At 36.8% G+C, this 17621-nt stretch overlaps 1 protein-coding gene across 2 annotated transcripts in view; it reads left to right on the plus strand.

Moving 5' to 3' along the window:
• si:ch211-51a6.2 (neurotrypsin) overlaps window positions 1-11366 on the plus strand; it is a 49113-nt gene extending 37747 nt beyond the window's left edge. For both annotated transcript variants that reach the window (XM_028795156.2, XM_028795157.2), the window contains exons 7-14: window positions 1044-1222; window positions 1604-1745; window positions 2936-3150; window positions 3962-4103; window positions 4674-4952; window positions 5830-5952; window positions 7983-8278; window positions 8436-11366. In XM_028795156.2, the coding sequence (XP_028650989.2) occupies window positions 1044-1222; window positions 1604-1745; window positions 2936-3150; window positions 3962-4103; window positions 4674-4952; window positions 5830-5952; window positions 7983-8278; window positions 8436-8767 (1708 nt within the window). In that variant the 3' untranslated portion in view covers window positions 8768-11366. The remainder of the gene's footprint in view (window positions 1-1043; window positions 1223-1603; window positions 1746-2935; window positions 3151-3961; window positions 4104-4673; window positions 4953-5829; window positions 5953-7982; window positions 8279-8435) is intronic.
• The last annotated feature ends 6255 nt before the right edge of the window (window positions 11367-17621 follow it).

The following is a 17621-nucleotide window of genomic DNA, read 5'->3' on the forward strand; positions in this document are numbered from 1 at the left end:
GGTTGTGTCAATCATTTATGTGAAAAAAGAGTTAGGGGCTTAATAGTTTAAGGTAATATATTTTCAAAACAGTGCCTTGTAAACTTCTTCCTGATTTTTTTTTGTGGAACTGCTTGTCTTTGTTATGTTTTCTGCTGTGTGTTTCAGAACGCATTTTTGGTCTTGCCTTTCAGTTACTTTTTTGTAATGCCTAAAAGGGAAGAAAATTAAGAAGAAAGAAAAACTTCTGATTTGGCAGTCACAGTCAGAGTGAGGTGTATTGCTTTTGGTATAATGGATCCTCAGTAACGTTTCTTGACACACTTCTGCTGAATAATTCGTTGGCTGAAGGTACTCAGGGTTAATGCATCAGATGTAGGATGTACTTCAGTTTTAGTCCTCTCCTTTGTTACTACCTCTAGGAGCTCCGTGGTTTGTCCCATAACTGAGCTTGTCCTTTTATTTAGCTTTTTGATTCAGTGGGCCTCTTTTGAAATGATGTTATCCAGCTCAACACACCACATCAAAGAAATTCAGAGTTTACCTAGGAAAAGACTGAGTAAATGAGAGACACATCCAAGCACAAGCTACCCTTGTCCTTGCATTTTGGTTTTTCTCCTGACTGACACCCTACTGGATTTTTTTCTTCTAATCTGCAGTTGAATGCTCTTTGTTTATTAACAGATTCTCAGCCATTAATTGCGTTCTTTTGAGTTACACTTGATGGAACCCCTATACATGCCTTTGATGCAGTGCAATCTTACCATTTAAATTTGGCCTATACTGCTTTTTTTGCCCATGCCCATGTTGTCTTGCTTATTATCTAACATTTGAAAAAAAAAAAGTCTCACTCCTTTTCCTTTTTCTTTTTTTTTTTTTTGCGGGTGGGGGTTTGGGGGGGTAATTAGGATATGGGAATGTCTAAAACTACTGTAGTGCTTTGAACATCTGTCCAGAATGTACATATCAAGATTTCACTATTATACACAGTCCTTTTTAACTTTATTTAATGTTCTTAACTGTATTATTATACAGTATATACATACTGTCATCTTTACTTCCAGGGGCACAGCAAAAGCTTGGTCTTGGGCTCATTTTGGGACTGGCACTGGTCCTATCCTATTGGATGACGTGGAGTGCACTGGCAATGAGCTTTCATTAGATGAATGTACTCATGGTGGCTGGGGAAAACATAACTGTGACCATGTGGAGGATGCTGGTGTGTCCTGTAACCCATATACTGGTGAGTCATTTCATCATTGCTGTAGACTTACAGGGACCATTGTACTGCACACATGAACCTTTATGCTTATGATACCAGTGTGCTATACATTCAGCATGTCAGGCACTTTTGTGTTACATTTTCAAATCCTTCCCGATAATTAGGAGTCATGAGTAATATTGCTGACATCTGTGGCTCACAATTGGAATACACTTGACATAATTAACCAAAGGTTGCAGTGATGCTGACAGCCAGGGTCAATATGCAGTGCTGGTCACACTGGCAAGCATCACTGACTAATGAACTACTACTATAGCACTGCTGACAATGGCAAAATCAAATTTACAGTGTTATTTGTGAAGAAAATGAACTATTCAAGCATGTTTCCTCACTACCCTATAGATGGAGTGGTACGATTGGTTGGTGGGGACACTGTCTTACAAGGAAGGCTGGAGGTCTTTTATGATGGAAACTGGGGATCAGTATGTGATGATGGATGGAGTGATCTCAACTCAATGGTAGTGTGTCAACAACTGGGTTTCAGGTAAGGTATAGACATAACAAATGCTTGTCAAAGCATGCTATTTGAGTGTAAGGCATGCAGCGCAGTGGGGTATATAAGGGGTAACTGCACCCACATATAATAGAGGTAAAGCTTGAATAAAATAAAATGACAATCACTTTGTCCGAAAATGACCAGGAAAGGCTTAAAAGTTACATAAAATATCCCTTTACTACAAAAATCATTTTCTTTTTCTTTAAAGCCACTTTTATTTTCCCAGAAACTAACAATCAAGGTCTCCTTCAAGGTTCAAGGTGTACATACCTGTTTTGTCTGAGTGTTTGAAGAATAATCTGCCAAACAGTTTTTTTTTTCTCCCCTAAGAGGAAGAAAGGTTTAAAAGTTACATAAAATAGCTCTTTACTGTAAAAATCATTTTCTTCTTCTTTAAAGCCACTTTTATTTTCCCAGAAACTAACAATCAAGGCCTCCTGTGTAGAAAATATGCTTAACCACTGTTCATGTCATTGACATAAGCTGCCCAAAATACACATTCCCACAGGTTCAAGGTGTACATACACCTGTTTTGTCTGAGTGTTTGAAGAATAATCTACCAAACAGTTTTTGTTTCATCCCCTAAGAGGAAGAAGGTATACTTTTTTGTTAAAAATAAGAAAATGTAATTGATTCAAGGTACTGTATATCACTTCATTAAGAAAACTCTTTATAAATCGTTGTTACTGCGTATCAAAACAGGAGTTAGGATTAGCATTTTCTCATGGCTTTTCCTTTCCTCCATGTCCCTACAAAGTGTCTACTTTTGGGATTGTCCTAATTTAGTTTGCTTGGCAACAAATTATTAGGCAATCACAAGATAGCAACATTTATTTATATAGCACATTTTCATACAAACAGTGTAGATTAAAGTGATTAAGATGAGAAGGGTGAAACATGTTTAAACTGTGAACTGTGCTCTAGTACTCAGTCATCATGTGTTTCAGACTTTTCTGATTTCTGTGTGTTTGGGGAATATGCCAGTTATTTCATATTACCCAACCTTTTGTATCTGAACATTTTTTTTCTTGTTACATAACTTTTTCCCATTGTTTGTTTTTGCTACAACTGTTATCATGTGTTCAGTTTTGTTGATCCCTGTGTGTTGTGGTAATATGCCAATTATTTCATATTGTATGACCTTGTCTACTTCTTGTTTTTTTTTGTCTGACTTAAAGAGGGAAAGCTTCTACCTCTCCAGAGGGAATATATGGTATTGGCTCAGGACTAATACTGTTGGATGATGTGCGCTGCTCTGGATCTGAGCGTTCCTTGCTCGACTGCTCTCACTCTGTCTTGGGACAACATGATTGCTCTCATAGTGAAGATGTGGGAGTGCAATGTGAGACAGAGATTAAGAGTAATGAGATACTAGATAACACTCCAGATACAGGTAACTTCTGATGTAGATGATGATACCATGTCTAAGAAACTATAGATATAGTTATTCAGCCACAAGATTAACGAGAGGTAATGAGGTGGATGTTGAAACTCCGTGGAAAAAACACAGCAACAGTTGGCATGCTTTGAAATAAAGTAGGGTAAACGCACAACTACACCAAACACATCAGACAGGTTGAGTATACTGTAAATCTGAAGACCTCACTGAGAGGGACTGGACATTACAGATATCCAAAGCAAGTCAACAGCCAGCAATCTGTGAATAAAAGATGTATGGGCTAAAACAAAACACACATCTAAAGCTACAATATACGTAAGCCCTGAAGGAGAAAAATGTTATAAAACTTTCTGTAGTTTGTAAAAGTGATGATGCCAGTAGTGTACAATTTCTGAGACACTGGTCCATCTGAAAAAAGACAGATTTAGCAGTCATGGTATTTTGAATTATTATGGAAAAAGATGATCTGCTGTGGCAACCCCTAATGGGAGCAGCCGAAAGAAAAAGAAGAAGAAGAAGGTATATTGAATCATTGCTTCTCTAATCATATGTACTGTGTTGTGTTATCTCTCTTTCAGAAAATGTGTGCCATGCTTGTTTATAACTGATTTGTAGTCCATGTCTACACAATATATATATACACCTACTCTTTGAAAGCTAGTATAAATAAAGGGAACAAGCTTATTTGCTGTTTTAAAAAAATACACATTTCTGCAGCTCTTTAAAATCTGAATGATCTTACAAAGCAGATAATAAGATAGAAAGAAAAATGTATAAGGTGTATAAACAGGTGTGATTTTGGCAGGTCTGCTCATTCGCCTGGCAGATGGAGAGTCCCAAAAGGAGGGACGAGTTGAGGTGTTCCAGAATGGACAGTGGGGCACAGTATGCGATGATGGCTGGACGGATCGTGATGCCACAGTAGTCTGCAGACAACTTGGGTTTGAGTACGTAGCCACATCAGTTTTTACTGCATTTGTAGAATACACATACTTGTAATTAGATAGTGCTGGACACCTTCTTAATTAAATAGTTCATCAGCTAAGCTAAACATAACCCTTTCTATGTTCATTGCATTTTATTTCTCTTCTGAATTGTCTGATGGCCATCACATCTTCTGTATGGGTCAGTGCAAGTCAAGTCAAGTTGGGGAGCATGCACTGGTACAGTGCATTGCCACACCCACTACACAACGAAAAAACTCGGGATCCCGGTTTGCAACCCCCCAGGCAGTGCTCCTAACTATAAACAAAAGGATTTATAAACCAGTAATCATACTTTTTAAGAAATATTTTATTAAGTAATCTTTATTAAATGTATTAAATATTTTAATAAAGTAATCATACTTTATTAAGAAATATTATTTTCCATTTTTAACGATGTCAGACAGCATGTCCAACATGTACTGTAACTGTGTTTTACTTGGCTTACCTGAATAATGTTTGTATTACTGTATATTACTTTGATAACAATAAAATTTATATTGAAATATAATATCATCATACCATTTTCAATAGAGGTCTTTCAAAGGCACGCTCCATGGCTTACTTTGGGGAAGGTCAGGGTCCCATTCACCTAGACAACGTGAAGTGCTCTGGGCACGAGCAGACCTTGAGACAATGTGAGGCTCAGGAGCAAGACAAGCACAACTGTCGACATAGTGAGGATGCTGGAGTAATCTGTGAATATTCTGAGGAGACGGTATTGAGGAGCACAGAGGAACCATTGGTCTGTGGTCAACAACCCATTATTCAGAGCAGAAAGAAGAGGATCATTGGTGGAGTCAAGTCACTCAGGTAGTATGCACATATGACAGACACAGTGGTTATAATGCAAACATGCATAAGGATGCTCAAAATGTCATCTGATGACAAGATCTTGAGCAAAGCTATTCAGTTTTTACATAGTGTTCTAAACTAAAGACAGGCTTAGAGCACTTACCCAAATATTAATTGAAAAATACAAAACCATTTAATATTAACAAACATAAGCATTCATATCTATTTAAATATGTAGTGAATATGGACTGAGTTATACATTTTCTTTAGAGAGAAATTAAAAGAGGAAATAAATCATTCCAGTATATAAAAATATAAATCATATTAATGGCCAGTTGACAATGCATAAAAACAGTGCACACCCACTTCAAGGTGTCCTACAATACTGTATGGTCCAACATATTTGGTTGGTTCAGAATGACCCATAGTTAGTAATTATGCCTATTAATTTCAGTTGATGTTTCATGTGAAAGCTTTTTTTTTGACAAAAGTAAGTTTTTTGTAAAAGGCAGTACACTGACAGTGAGTAATACTGACAATCTAATGTCCTAGTTTGTTGTATAACTTGTTACCTCCACCCTAAACCTCTAAGTTGTTAATTTGTTTACTTTGATTTTTTGGCTAGTAGCTAGAAACCTTACTTAACCTGATATCAACTCTTGGTGGATGGCTTCTGGCTTCATTGTTCAATTAAGCTGTCCTGAATTTAAACCAATATTCTTTAATGATGTAGAGACCATTATTAGAAGACAATATAAAATTGGCCAAAGGAGTAGCCTTAGTTTAACCAAAAGATTTGATATTTTTTTAGCAAAAACATACCTAGTCACTGTTACATGAGCTATTTCTCAAATGCATAATAGGATTAATTGTGTACTCTTGCCCTTTTTTCTAGGGGTGGTTGGCCATGGCAAGCTTCTCTCAGGCTCAAATCTCATCCTCATTCTGCCAGGCCGTTGTGTGGAGCTACTCTGATCAATGCCTGCTGGGTGCTTACTGCAGCACATTGCTTTAAGAGGTGAAAAGAATCATTGGGTGATTTATTTTTAATTATGTCACTTGACTGAGGTTTAGCTGAAAAGAAGACATTAACCAGAAAATGGCAATGTAATCTATTAGATATCTTTTGGATATATCACTGTTGAAACTGTGAAGTCGTTGGTGACATTTAGCAAGCAATTCAGTTGTTGTCAGTGGCTTGAGAGTTCATTCTTGTTGATGTTTATCTTATGGAAGGTTCAATTATTAGGATAAGAATATCGGGAAAAGTTATAAAGGATGAAGGGTATTATTATTTCATCTGAGAGAAGGTTCACTCTTTGTGTCATTAGATGATGTTAATGGACATAGTAAAACAAGTAAGATACAGTGCACAATAACAGTTTTTACTACAGCACCAACTAAATGGCTAACCATGCTACAATCCAACACACCTTTCAAAACAGAAAATGTAAGGACTAAACTCTCAAATATTACTGAAAAACAAGTTAGACTTGCTACTAATGCTGGTTTAACTTTTTGAGTCAAACACCTGATGAGGCGCAAGGCAATACATCACCAGTTGCTAAACAAGCATTTCTAGCTCCAAGAAAAATAAGGTAAACTTAGCTTGGGTTTGTACTTTCTCAGGCTTTCTAAACTGGTTACAGTTGGCTTGGTTCAGAGGAAAAGATCCAAAGGTGTGAAGGTAAAATAAATTCAACATGACAGCGACAAGATGTTAACAATACAGCAGCAACAAACAGAAGCTGGATGTTGCATGTTCTCTTTTTTATCAGCTTATTCAAATGCTGTTTATAAAATAGTGTCCAATAAATGATGAATCTATAATGTAAACCCTTCTTTATGCTTTAACTGTCTTTGTACTGAAACTTTAGTATTTTGAACTAAACACGTTGTATAAAAGCATCATGTATATGGTCTGTGGTTTTATCCTTTTCCTGCAGTCTGTCTCTGTTGATATGGACTTTGCAAGTTGTCTGTCTGGTTGTACAAAATTAATGTCATATAAAGTTTGATTTTAATTAAAATCATTTATGTGACCCTGAATTGAATTAAGTGGATTTGAAAATTGTATGATATGGTTTTTCCTAGTACAAGTTAAACACTTTTTTATACCCTACTATATAAAGTAAATACATAGATTAACTTACAGATCTACCTTTCCCAATTTATGTGTTAGTGTGAGAATTGTCTGCAAAGTAGCTTTACATGCTAAACATAAATGATAATATTGACAATCTATCACCAATAGTGCATATACTGTATGTATGCAAAGTGGCCTTCCAAGCTAAACCTATGTCAATGTGAGAATTTAGGAAAAGTAGTAGTGCAGAGTAGCTTTCCAAGCTAAATTTATTTGTATTGTAAGAATATACTGTAGCAGAAATTGAGATATACTGTATCTCTGCAAAATATCTTTCCAAGCTAAACTTGTTATTGTAAGAATATAGCATAAATATAACACATACTGCATATCTGGAAAAGGAATTTACAACATATGTAAACATAACATATTGATTGTTATTCATTATTTGTACTGCTTGGTCCAGTCAAGCCATTTCTAGAACTTTTTGCAACAACTTTTGCGGTTACAGGGATTACTGTCCTCTGGGAAAACCTGTTTACCCACATGGATATATAGAAGTGCTGCCAGTGGGAGGGCTCCTTTCTACAGGAAACTCCTGTTGGGCCATTTCCTATCCTGAGTAGTATTAGTGCCCATCCTGCACCAGGCCATAAAGCCTATTAAAGAACTTAAAATACTTTTTATTGGAATGTACTCAAATAACTTTTTGTAGTAAACTTCAAAAATGATGTAATAAAATGGTAGCCTCGGTCTAAATTTGAGCTGCGATACTTTAAAATGTTTGAGCCATCTTCAAGTTCAATCTTGCACAACTGCCGTCATTTTAAAAAGCAAATCACTTGAATCTGCAATGACCAAATAATGTGGAACACTTTGTTTTCAAAATTATGTGAAATTTGAGAAAGATAAAAGGGCATGCAGTTTGTGAAACATCTATGTCCCTTTATTTCTATTTCCAGGTTTGGAACAGACCCAGCCAATTACATTGTACGGCTTGGTGATTACCACACAGATGTCCCAGATGAATTTGAAAGAGAGGTGGCTCTGGAAAAAGTCGTGACACATAGCAGATATCACCTGCAGAGCAGCGACTATGACATTGCAGTGCTGCGAGTGCGTGGCAGGGAGGGAAACTGCATTTCCTTTAACCCACACACTTCACCAGTTTGTCTTCCCCCACTCAAAGGCAACAAAGAAAGTAGAAACCTAAACAAAAAATCATCAGCTTGTGTTATTACTGGCTGGGGTGATACAGGTAAGAGTTGTCTCAGCTTCTCTCTAAATACTGCATTATGTGTTGCTTTCTTCTATCCACTTTTTCTTTGGCTATTCAAGTTGCACCATGAATCATAATTTCAGATGTTTCCCTCTGGTCTTTAACTTAGTCTCTTTCTGTTTTCTTCCATTTACAGGATCCTCTTATTCTCGGACACTCTTACAGGGATGGATCCCATTGCTCTCACCCCGCGTTTGCAAGATACGCTATGGATGGCGCTTTACCCCCCGCATGCTTTGTGCAGGAAGGCTTTCACATAGAAAGAGAGTGGACAGCTGCCAAGGAGACAGTGGTGGTCCTCTAGTGTGCCCAGGATTAAATGGACAGTGGGTACTGACTGGAATCACTTCATGGGGACATGGCTGTGGTCAACCTGATTCACCAGGGGTGTACACCAGAGTAAGCAAATTTCTACGGTGGATTGAGAAAGTAACCAATGGACAACAGGATGTCAGAAGAAATCTGTAGATGAAACTGAGTAGAGGATTAAGTGACATCCAGGTCAAGACTAAATGCTCTTTGAATACCCTGGATGTTTTGGGCTGTGTGCCAGCTAGGCAAAGGATAACTGAAGCTCTGAAATCAAAATAATATAAAAGGACTTTTACAACCTGGGAACTGTCTTTCCAGTCATTACCATATGGGTATCAATGACAAAACCAAGAGTCAGAAGCAAGCCTCAGATGACAGCAGGAGTGAAATAAATATTATGCAGAAATAGATGTATTTGGCTGAGGACTTAAGTCCTCAGTTCTCTTAAAGTTCTACAATATAGGTAAATTGGTGCAGCAGTGCTGCACGCCCATGTGCTGTTTCTGCGGGCAGCACTGTATTGCGCTGATAATGTTCCAATCTTCCAGCATAACTTACTCATTACACAGTTTCTATATCCTGTACTTCACACATGCCTTTTATCTTAGACCACACACCACTAATTGGCCTTGTATCATGTGCAGCACACAGATGAGCATTTTCTCTTTTTACTAACACCCAGCCAATATAAACTGTAACACAAAATACTGTGTCACTGTTCTTCACTAGATACTTATTACAGTATAGTTTTGTTCAGTACTGGGCACCAAATGCACTGTGCTCCTGTTTCAACTGTGTATACTAACACCTCTGTGCCTGATTAAGCCTCAGTCTTGTGATGCATACAAGTGACACATTTTCTGCATTGCTCACAAATGATCTTAATACTAATGCCTCTTACCTGCATTGAAAGGCCAGATTTTGATATTAAGGAGGAAAGGCTGGAGTGATGCACATAATTCTACATTGTAATTGCCAATAAATTAATACCACTGGGAAGTAAACACTGGTGTTAAAACAAAGATGACTTTAGGCTTAACAAGAGGAGCTCTGAAATTCACAGACTGTGACTTTCAGGTAAACACAAAGCCAGTCTTCAAAGATACTTCTCCAAGTATAATGGAAAATACCAAGATAGAGTGCTTTAATCTTTATTAAGCTCTGTACAAAACAGTCACTGAAACTGACTGTAGATATACACTGGTATAATGGTAAGAGGTTACAAAGAAAAAAGGTGTCTGACAAGCTCCTGAAATTGAGACACTAATTGAGACTAAACTGTTTAGTATTTGCTTATTTTTCTTTTGTCTTGGAAATTTCATGATGAAAACTGGCATGGTTTACAGCATACCACTACAAAGAATTATGAATTATGAGAAAAAAAAAAGATTTGCTGGGGCATTTCACTTGCAACTACTTTTTTTTTTTTATCACTGCACTGTCCACAACCGAAAAATATGCAACAGGTACTTTAGACAACCTCTTTATTGCACTATACCATTACCTTTTTGAATAATGCAACGAGAGAGAAAATTTAAATGTTTTTAAAGGATTAAAACCTATTTGTATTTTAACAGTCCTTTTCATGATCTGCTAATATTCATGTCGCAAGTCACTACACCATGCCTTATGACAATGACATGGCACAGGAAAGCTTGTCTGTCTGTATATGTCTACATTTTTACCCATGCATCCTACATGGTATATTCTTCGTTTTGGTTTTAATGTCAACATTTCCTTACAGTTTACTCAATTCAGACTAATAAGCACTACATCTTATTAAAGTCATATACCAACTCCTCTACCCATTAAACATGCTCATTTTCCAACTCCAAATAGTGTCTTGATTGCTGGGCCCACTCATATAAGCATCAGCAATAGTAAACAGTTTACATATTGCCTTGTCAGTATCAAAGAAAATGTTAGCAAGTCTGTCCCTGCATTGTACCTAGGACTAGGCTGAGTAAAGCAGGCAATGTGTCATGAGTAGTGATACAAATTTACATTAAGTGATATCTGCTGGATTTTAACAACCTTTCAATCATTGAGCACCTAACGGAGTTTAAAGTTAATCCATATAAATCATAAATGTGACACTTTTCACTACTTTTTAGTCTATTCAATTTACCTTCTATTGGGACACTATACGTTGAGGCCTTCTTAGCTTACCTTCATTACTGTTCATTTACAATCCCACTATGTTTACATGTTTCTAACAGATATGTAGCCCACTATCGCTGTCATAAATGGACATGTTGCTAGACATACTGTGGCACCTGGGAAAAACTAGGTCAGCTTATGATGAGTTGTGAGGAAATGGTCAAAAGATTAGATAGATAGATAGATACTTTATTAATCCCAAGGGGAAATTCACAAATTAGATTAGAAGATTAGAAGAAAACTGTGATTTTACTCTCTTCACCATTTAAGACCTTCAAATGTAAATTAAAAAATATTTTACAGATATTCTGCATTTACTTTTACCACATACTGATTTTGTCACCCCTGCAACTGCTCTGTACTGTATAGATGTTGCTGCCTGTATTGCACTGGCAGCAGTCAAAAAGTAAAACACTAAGCAATAATTTCTAAATTGTATTTTAGGCACAACAAGGCAAACATACAGAGGTAGAGTAGCACAACAGTGGAAAAAAGGCTATAGTAGCCCCCTAACCTAAAAGGAGTTTTAAAAGGCATAGCTGACTAAACGGGGACTGGCTTGTCCATGCTCCTCCATGCATTAGTTACTTAAGAATATTTGACTGCATCTGCATCTATTAAGCAATGAATAGTTTATTATATTATGCAATAAAATAAGTTTATGAGACTCTTTAACATGTCTGTTTCACTGTGCTTGATTCCACGTGGCCAGCAGTAGGTAAGCCTGAATGACCCTTAGTGACAAGGTCAACACTAGTTTCAACTAACAAAGCTTTGTAACAAAGACATTAAAAATATCCCTGACTGCGTGTCATGTCTCTCTTTAATTACAGACCCCTACATGCCCATCTAGACCCTGAAAAAACATGGTGCTGGTTAGCTAGGCCTAAAACAGGTCTATTGTTATTATTTGTGCAAGGCCAAACATATCAAATACAAGTTTGTCCTACTAGGTCTTAAACAGCTTAGTTTTAACAGCTTAATGGATCATTGCCAGTCTTGCAATGTCAGCATTAACCACACTTTCATTACACTGGGTCATATCCGTGTGACTGTAAGTATTAGTATTTTTAGATCTTTTAAATATAATCCATAATAACATGGTCATATACAGTATGTGGTATTAAAAACTGCATATGCAAAGGCAAAGTGAAGAAGTATAAAAAAGAATGTGGCCAAAATATCATTATTGCTGTGACACACTCCTTTTCACTTGTTTTCTCCTAAAAAAAAAAAAAAAAAAAAGTCTCAAATATAAGAAAATATTTATTCAGGAGTGGGAAACATTTTACATGTAAGGTTTGGGCATTTATTTCCAGAAAGATGAAATGTTGACATAAGCATCTAATGTTAGCTTTATGCTGTTGTCTTTTTACTTAAAAGATACAAAATAAAGTGTATAGCATTTTCTAAGCTTCTTTCCCTTACTGTGTAGTACTTCAAACAGTAACATAATCTAACCCTGCATGTTAGAATATTCTGGAAAATTAATTCAAATAATACATGGCACGTGACAGAAGTATGCCAAACACATTCTTATCATCTCTCCTCACGCCTTATATTTACAGTAAGCTAAGGAGGACATGGGCACTTTATGCAATGGGTCATCTGCTGTTATGTGATGAACTACTTTCAAGCTTCTGTTTTACAAAACTCTCTCTAAAGCTACTTTCAAATTAACGGTCCCTAGCGTCCACTGACAGTTTGTAAAGTCAGAGAGTAATTTCCATGGTAATAAGATCCTGAATTTTTTCTGCTCTCTTTTGAAAAATCAGTTCTTTCTTAATACTGTCATGTGAGGTTGCCAACAGAATCTTTCAGTTGAGATCAACTCCATTCTCACAGGCTGGATATCAAGTTGTTACCTGGTGACAGCTCTTTCTGTTTGTTGTTATGCTGAAGCTTCTCCTTGTAAATGGTAATCCAGTGGCAATGCAGAAACAAGTAAACAGTAGTAACATTAACATACATCTAAACTTCATCATAACTGAATCAACTAATGGAACCAATAGGTTATCTAAGCCACATCTAATTGGTTTTGAGCTACAAATATATATGTAAATGACATACAAATGATGTACTTCAGCCTTCCAACAACATTAAAACAAAAAAAATAACGTATATAAGAAAACAGATGTAGATTTCACTTTTTACTTTGTATTGTTTGTTTTTTTGTGTAGTGTTGATGCCCATTGTTCTCCTTATCATTTAAGTTAATTCTCAGTTCATAAGTATGCCTGAATAGTATTTGGAACACAGATAAATGGATGACCACTTCACCTCATTATTCCTACAAAAGGGTCCTCTCCTGTTATATTTAGTAGGCTCCTTTGTTCCACAATTTTAGATCTGAAATTAAAAATGACCTTGGAGGGACAGAAGAAAAACAATGTGCTTTGCTGTAGTACTTAAGAAGTGTGCAAGTCACCCTATCCAAAACACAGAGGATCAGGCCTTTATAAGGAACTCTATGGGTCAATATATATTTGTTTTTTTCCTTTTTTGTACTTTTATCCTCCATTCATTTCATTTTCTTAGGTGCTTTTTTCTAATAAAAAAATCATTTTTATTTGTAATTCCTTATTTCTACAATGAAGACAACTCAACAGTATACGGTTCACATATCAAACTTTCATTCATCTATTTTCAAACCCACATAACCATTTCAGGATTGCTCTTTCTGCAGCACTCTGAGCAAGATGAAAACCAACCACGGACAGTGAAAATTTCACCCAGAAAGTGTTTTGAAATTTAAACCCTGGAACTCTGAGCTAGCCACATTAACAATTCACCCCATACTTGGTTTAGTTGAATAACATAATTGCAGGTATAAACTTGGCAGTTTCTATTTCTTGTACTTCATTTGCAACAATAATCCAAATTATATTACTGTATATCCAAACCTATGCTAACACAAGATTCTTAAATGTCCTCATAATTATGAGAAGGAACTTTAAACAAACCAATGATATAGTAAGTTAAAAATCAATAAGAATAAAAAGAACATTACAAACCGAGCTTAAATTTTATACATAAAGCTGATCAGTGATTAGTAAGGGAAGAAAATTTCAGTATGAGTAGACAGGAACTACCACGGAGTGATAACCAGTAAGGAAATCCACTGCAGTACTAAGATGGTAGAACTAATGAGAATGGGCAGAAAAAAAAAATCCACCACAGGCCAAATGACACAAGAGAAGCCCAAAAGTGGTATACTCCAATCAGAAATTACATTTTTATATGTTACTTGCCCCATTTAGTTTTTGGTGATGGCCAAGAAAAACTAAAGGAGAAAAAAAGAACTATAATAGATATAATAAAACCCAATAGTGACCAGCACTGCACAATGGAAAAAGATGATTAACATCCATGGGAAAAATAAAAAAAACCTTACATTAGTTGTAATGTATACAGTAATTCACATGTTCTTTATCCTGCCGTATACTCAAAGCATGAAAAGGACGTGTATTTTTTGCTTAAATATTTTAATAGTTTTTTTTCTAGAAAAATCAGCATACAACTTAAGCAGGAAAAGCCCCATTATACTGTGCTTCACCTTTTGCGCTTATGAAAGCTTTGTAGATGAGGCCCCTGGAATTTTCATGAAATCCTAAAACAGGCAATCAGTGGTAGCCCTCAGGGTGGCATTTTAAATGACCAACTCTTTCTAATTGCCAACTAAATCCAGATGAGTGTGGCTAGGGCAAGAAGTAAACTTCCATGATAGGTATTGCTGGTAGAGTTATTGCCGAAAAAACTGGTAGGTAAGAACATATTGTTAATTGGTGTGTACTTTGGGTGCAAGCAGGTGTACTAACAGAAAAATACAAAATTATATAAATTACTTTTCATAACAATTTTATGAATGCTCTGAAATCACTTCAGTTTTTTTTTTTTGTCTGGCACCTCCTAGAGTTGTGCAGGCCACATCAACTGACTCCAGGGGTTCACCCCCTAATAAGATGAGGGGTCAGAGTTACTCCTTTTCACAAAAATTTGAAAAAATGGGGATCGGTGATATAGGCATGTATGGTATCACTTTATGCTATTTTGAGGATTATGAGTATATTTTTGTAGAGAAAAGCCAAGCAAAATGACACATTTTATTGGCTAACTAAAAAGATTACAATATCCGCTGGTCCTAGCCCTCTAACAGCCACTCCATGAAAGTTAAAAATGACAAATTTCTATTAAATTTGAACCTAAATGTAATATTAATGCAAGATGTAGGTGTTTTATTAGTGAAATATTAGATAATATATCCCATGATATATGATTATTGGAATTCACTTACTGACTTAAATATTTTCCATGACTTTTCAATACAATTTAAATTATTTATTTTTTAATTTCAAGGACTTTCAAGTAATGGATTTTGGCTTGTTACCAGTACAAATGTACTGATATTAAGTATTATGTACATCTACCTCATAAAATAAGCCATTGAATTTTATATGAACACCTTAAAATAGTGCATCTTACACCAATCCAGACATTTTTGCTTACTTACAAGCACATAAAATATATATACAGGTGCTGGTCATAAAATAGGGCGGCACGGTGGCGCAGTGGGTAGCGCTGCTGCCTCGCAGTTGGGAGACCTGGGGACCCGGGTTCGCTTCCCGTGCCCTCCCTGCGTGGAGTTTGCATGTTCTCCCCATGTCTGCGTGGGTTTCCTCCGGGCACTCCGGTTTCCTCCCACAGTCCAAAGACATGCTGGTTAGGTGGATTGGCGATTCTACATTGGCCCTAGTGTGTGTTTGTGTGTGTCCTGCGGTGGGTTGGCACCCTGCCCAGGATTGGTTCCTGCCTTGTGCCCTGTGTTGGCTGGGATTGGCTCCAGCAGACCCCTGTGACCCTGTTTTCGGATTCAGCGGGTTGGAAAATGGATGGATGGTCATAAAATTAGAATATCATGACAAAGTTGATTTATTTCAGTAATTCCATTCAAAAAGTGAAACTTGTATATTAGATTCATTCATTACACACAGACTGATGTATTTCAAATGTTTATTTCTTTTAATGTTGATGATTATAACTGACAACTAATGAAAGTCCCAAATTCAGTATCTCGGAAAATTAGAATATCAATTAAGACCAATGCAAAAAAATGATTTTTAGAAATGTTGGCCAACTGAAAGGTATGAACATGAAAAGTATGAGCATGTACAGCACTCAATATTTAGTTGGGGCTCCTTTGGCCTGGATTACTGCAGCAATGCGGCGTGGCATGGAGTCGATCAGTCTGTGGCACTGCTCAGGTGTTATGAGAGCCCATGTTGCTCTGATAGTGGCCTTCAGCTCTTCTGAATTGTTGGGTCTGGCGTATTGCATCTTCCTCTTCACAATACCCCATAGATCTTCTATGGGGTTAAGGTCAGGCGAGTTTGCTGGCCAATCAAGAACAGAGATACCATGGTCCTTAAACCAGGTACTGGTAGCTTTGGCACTGTGTGCAGGTGCCAGGTCCTGTTGGAAAATGAAATCTGCATCTCCATAAAGTTCGTCAGCAGCAAGAAGCATGAAGTGCTCTAAAACTTCCTGGTAGACAGCTGCGTTGACCTTGGACCTCAGAAAACACAATGGACCAACACCAGCAGATGACATGGCACCCCAAACCATCACTGACTGTGGAAACTTTACACTGGACCTCAAGCAACGTAGATTCTGTGCCTCTCCTCTCTTCCTCCAGACTCTGGGACCTTGATTTCCAAAGGAAATGCAAAATTTACTTTCATCAGAGAACATAACTTTGGACAACTCAGCAGCAGTCCAAAGGCGAGATGCTTCTGACGCTGTCTCTTGTTCAAGAGTGGCTTGATACAAGGAATGCGACAGCTGAAACCCATGTCTTGCATACGTCTGTGCGTGGTGGTTCTTGAAGCACTGACTCCAGCTGCAGTCCAGTCTTTGTGAATCTCCCCCACATTTTTGAATGGGTTTTGTTTCACAATCCTCTCCAGGGTGCGGTTATCCCTATTGCTTGTACACTTTTTTCTACCACATCTTGTCCTTCCCTTCGCCTCTCTATTAATGTGCTTGGACACAGAGCTCTGTGAACAGCCAGCCTCTTTAGCAATGACCTTTTGTGTCTTGCCCTCCTTGTGCAAGGTGTCAATGGTCGTCTTTTGGACAACTGTCAAGTCAGCAGTCTTCCCCATGATTGTGTAGACTACAGAACTAGACTGAGAGACCATTTAAAGGCTTTTGCAGGTGTTTTGAGTTAATTAGCTGATTACAGTGTGGCACCAGGTGTCTTCAATATCGAACCTTTTCACAATATTCTAATTTTCCGAGATACTGAATTTGGGACTTTCATTAGTTGTCAGTTATAATCATCAAAATTAAAAGAAATAAACATTTGATTAAACATCAGTCTGTGTGTAATGAATGAATCTAATATACAAGTTTCACTTTTTGAATGGAATTACTGAAATAAATCAACTTTGTCATGATATTCTAATTTTATGACCAGCAGCTGTATATGTGTTTGGGAATAAACTAATTTGAAGATTATACAACAAAGATGAGTAATTCTTAGTAATTTGTATTCAGCTACTTAAGGAAAATACATGGTAATGGAAAAGGTGTAATATTTTAAGTAGAAACCAGTGTTTTCAAAATATACTTTTTAACAAAAATTACACCACAGACCACCATAAAATGGAGAAAGATATCAAGATTGATCAATCCCTTAACAATCCATGAAGTTTGCAGTTCCTTATTAACAACCAAAACTATAGAAACTTTACCAGCCTTTGTGTCACAAAGCATACAGCACATCTAACAGGAACGTTTATTGCCTCATCCAGGTGAACGTTTCTCATTTACAAACTAAGCCAGAAGGAGT

Source organism: Erpetoichthys calabaricus, chromosome 2, assembly GCF_900747795.2.
Source record: "Erpetoichthys calabaricus chromosome 2, fErpCal1.3, whole genome shotgun sequence".
Classification (NCBI taxonomy): Eukaryota; Metazoa; Chordata; class Cladistia; order Polypteriformes; family Polypteridae; genus Erpetoichthys; species Erpetoichthys calabaricus.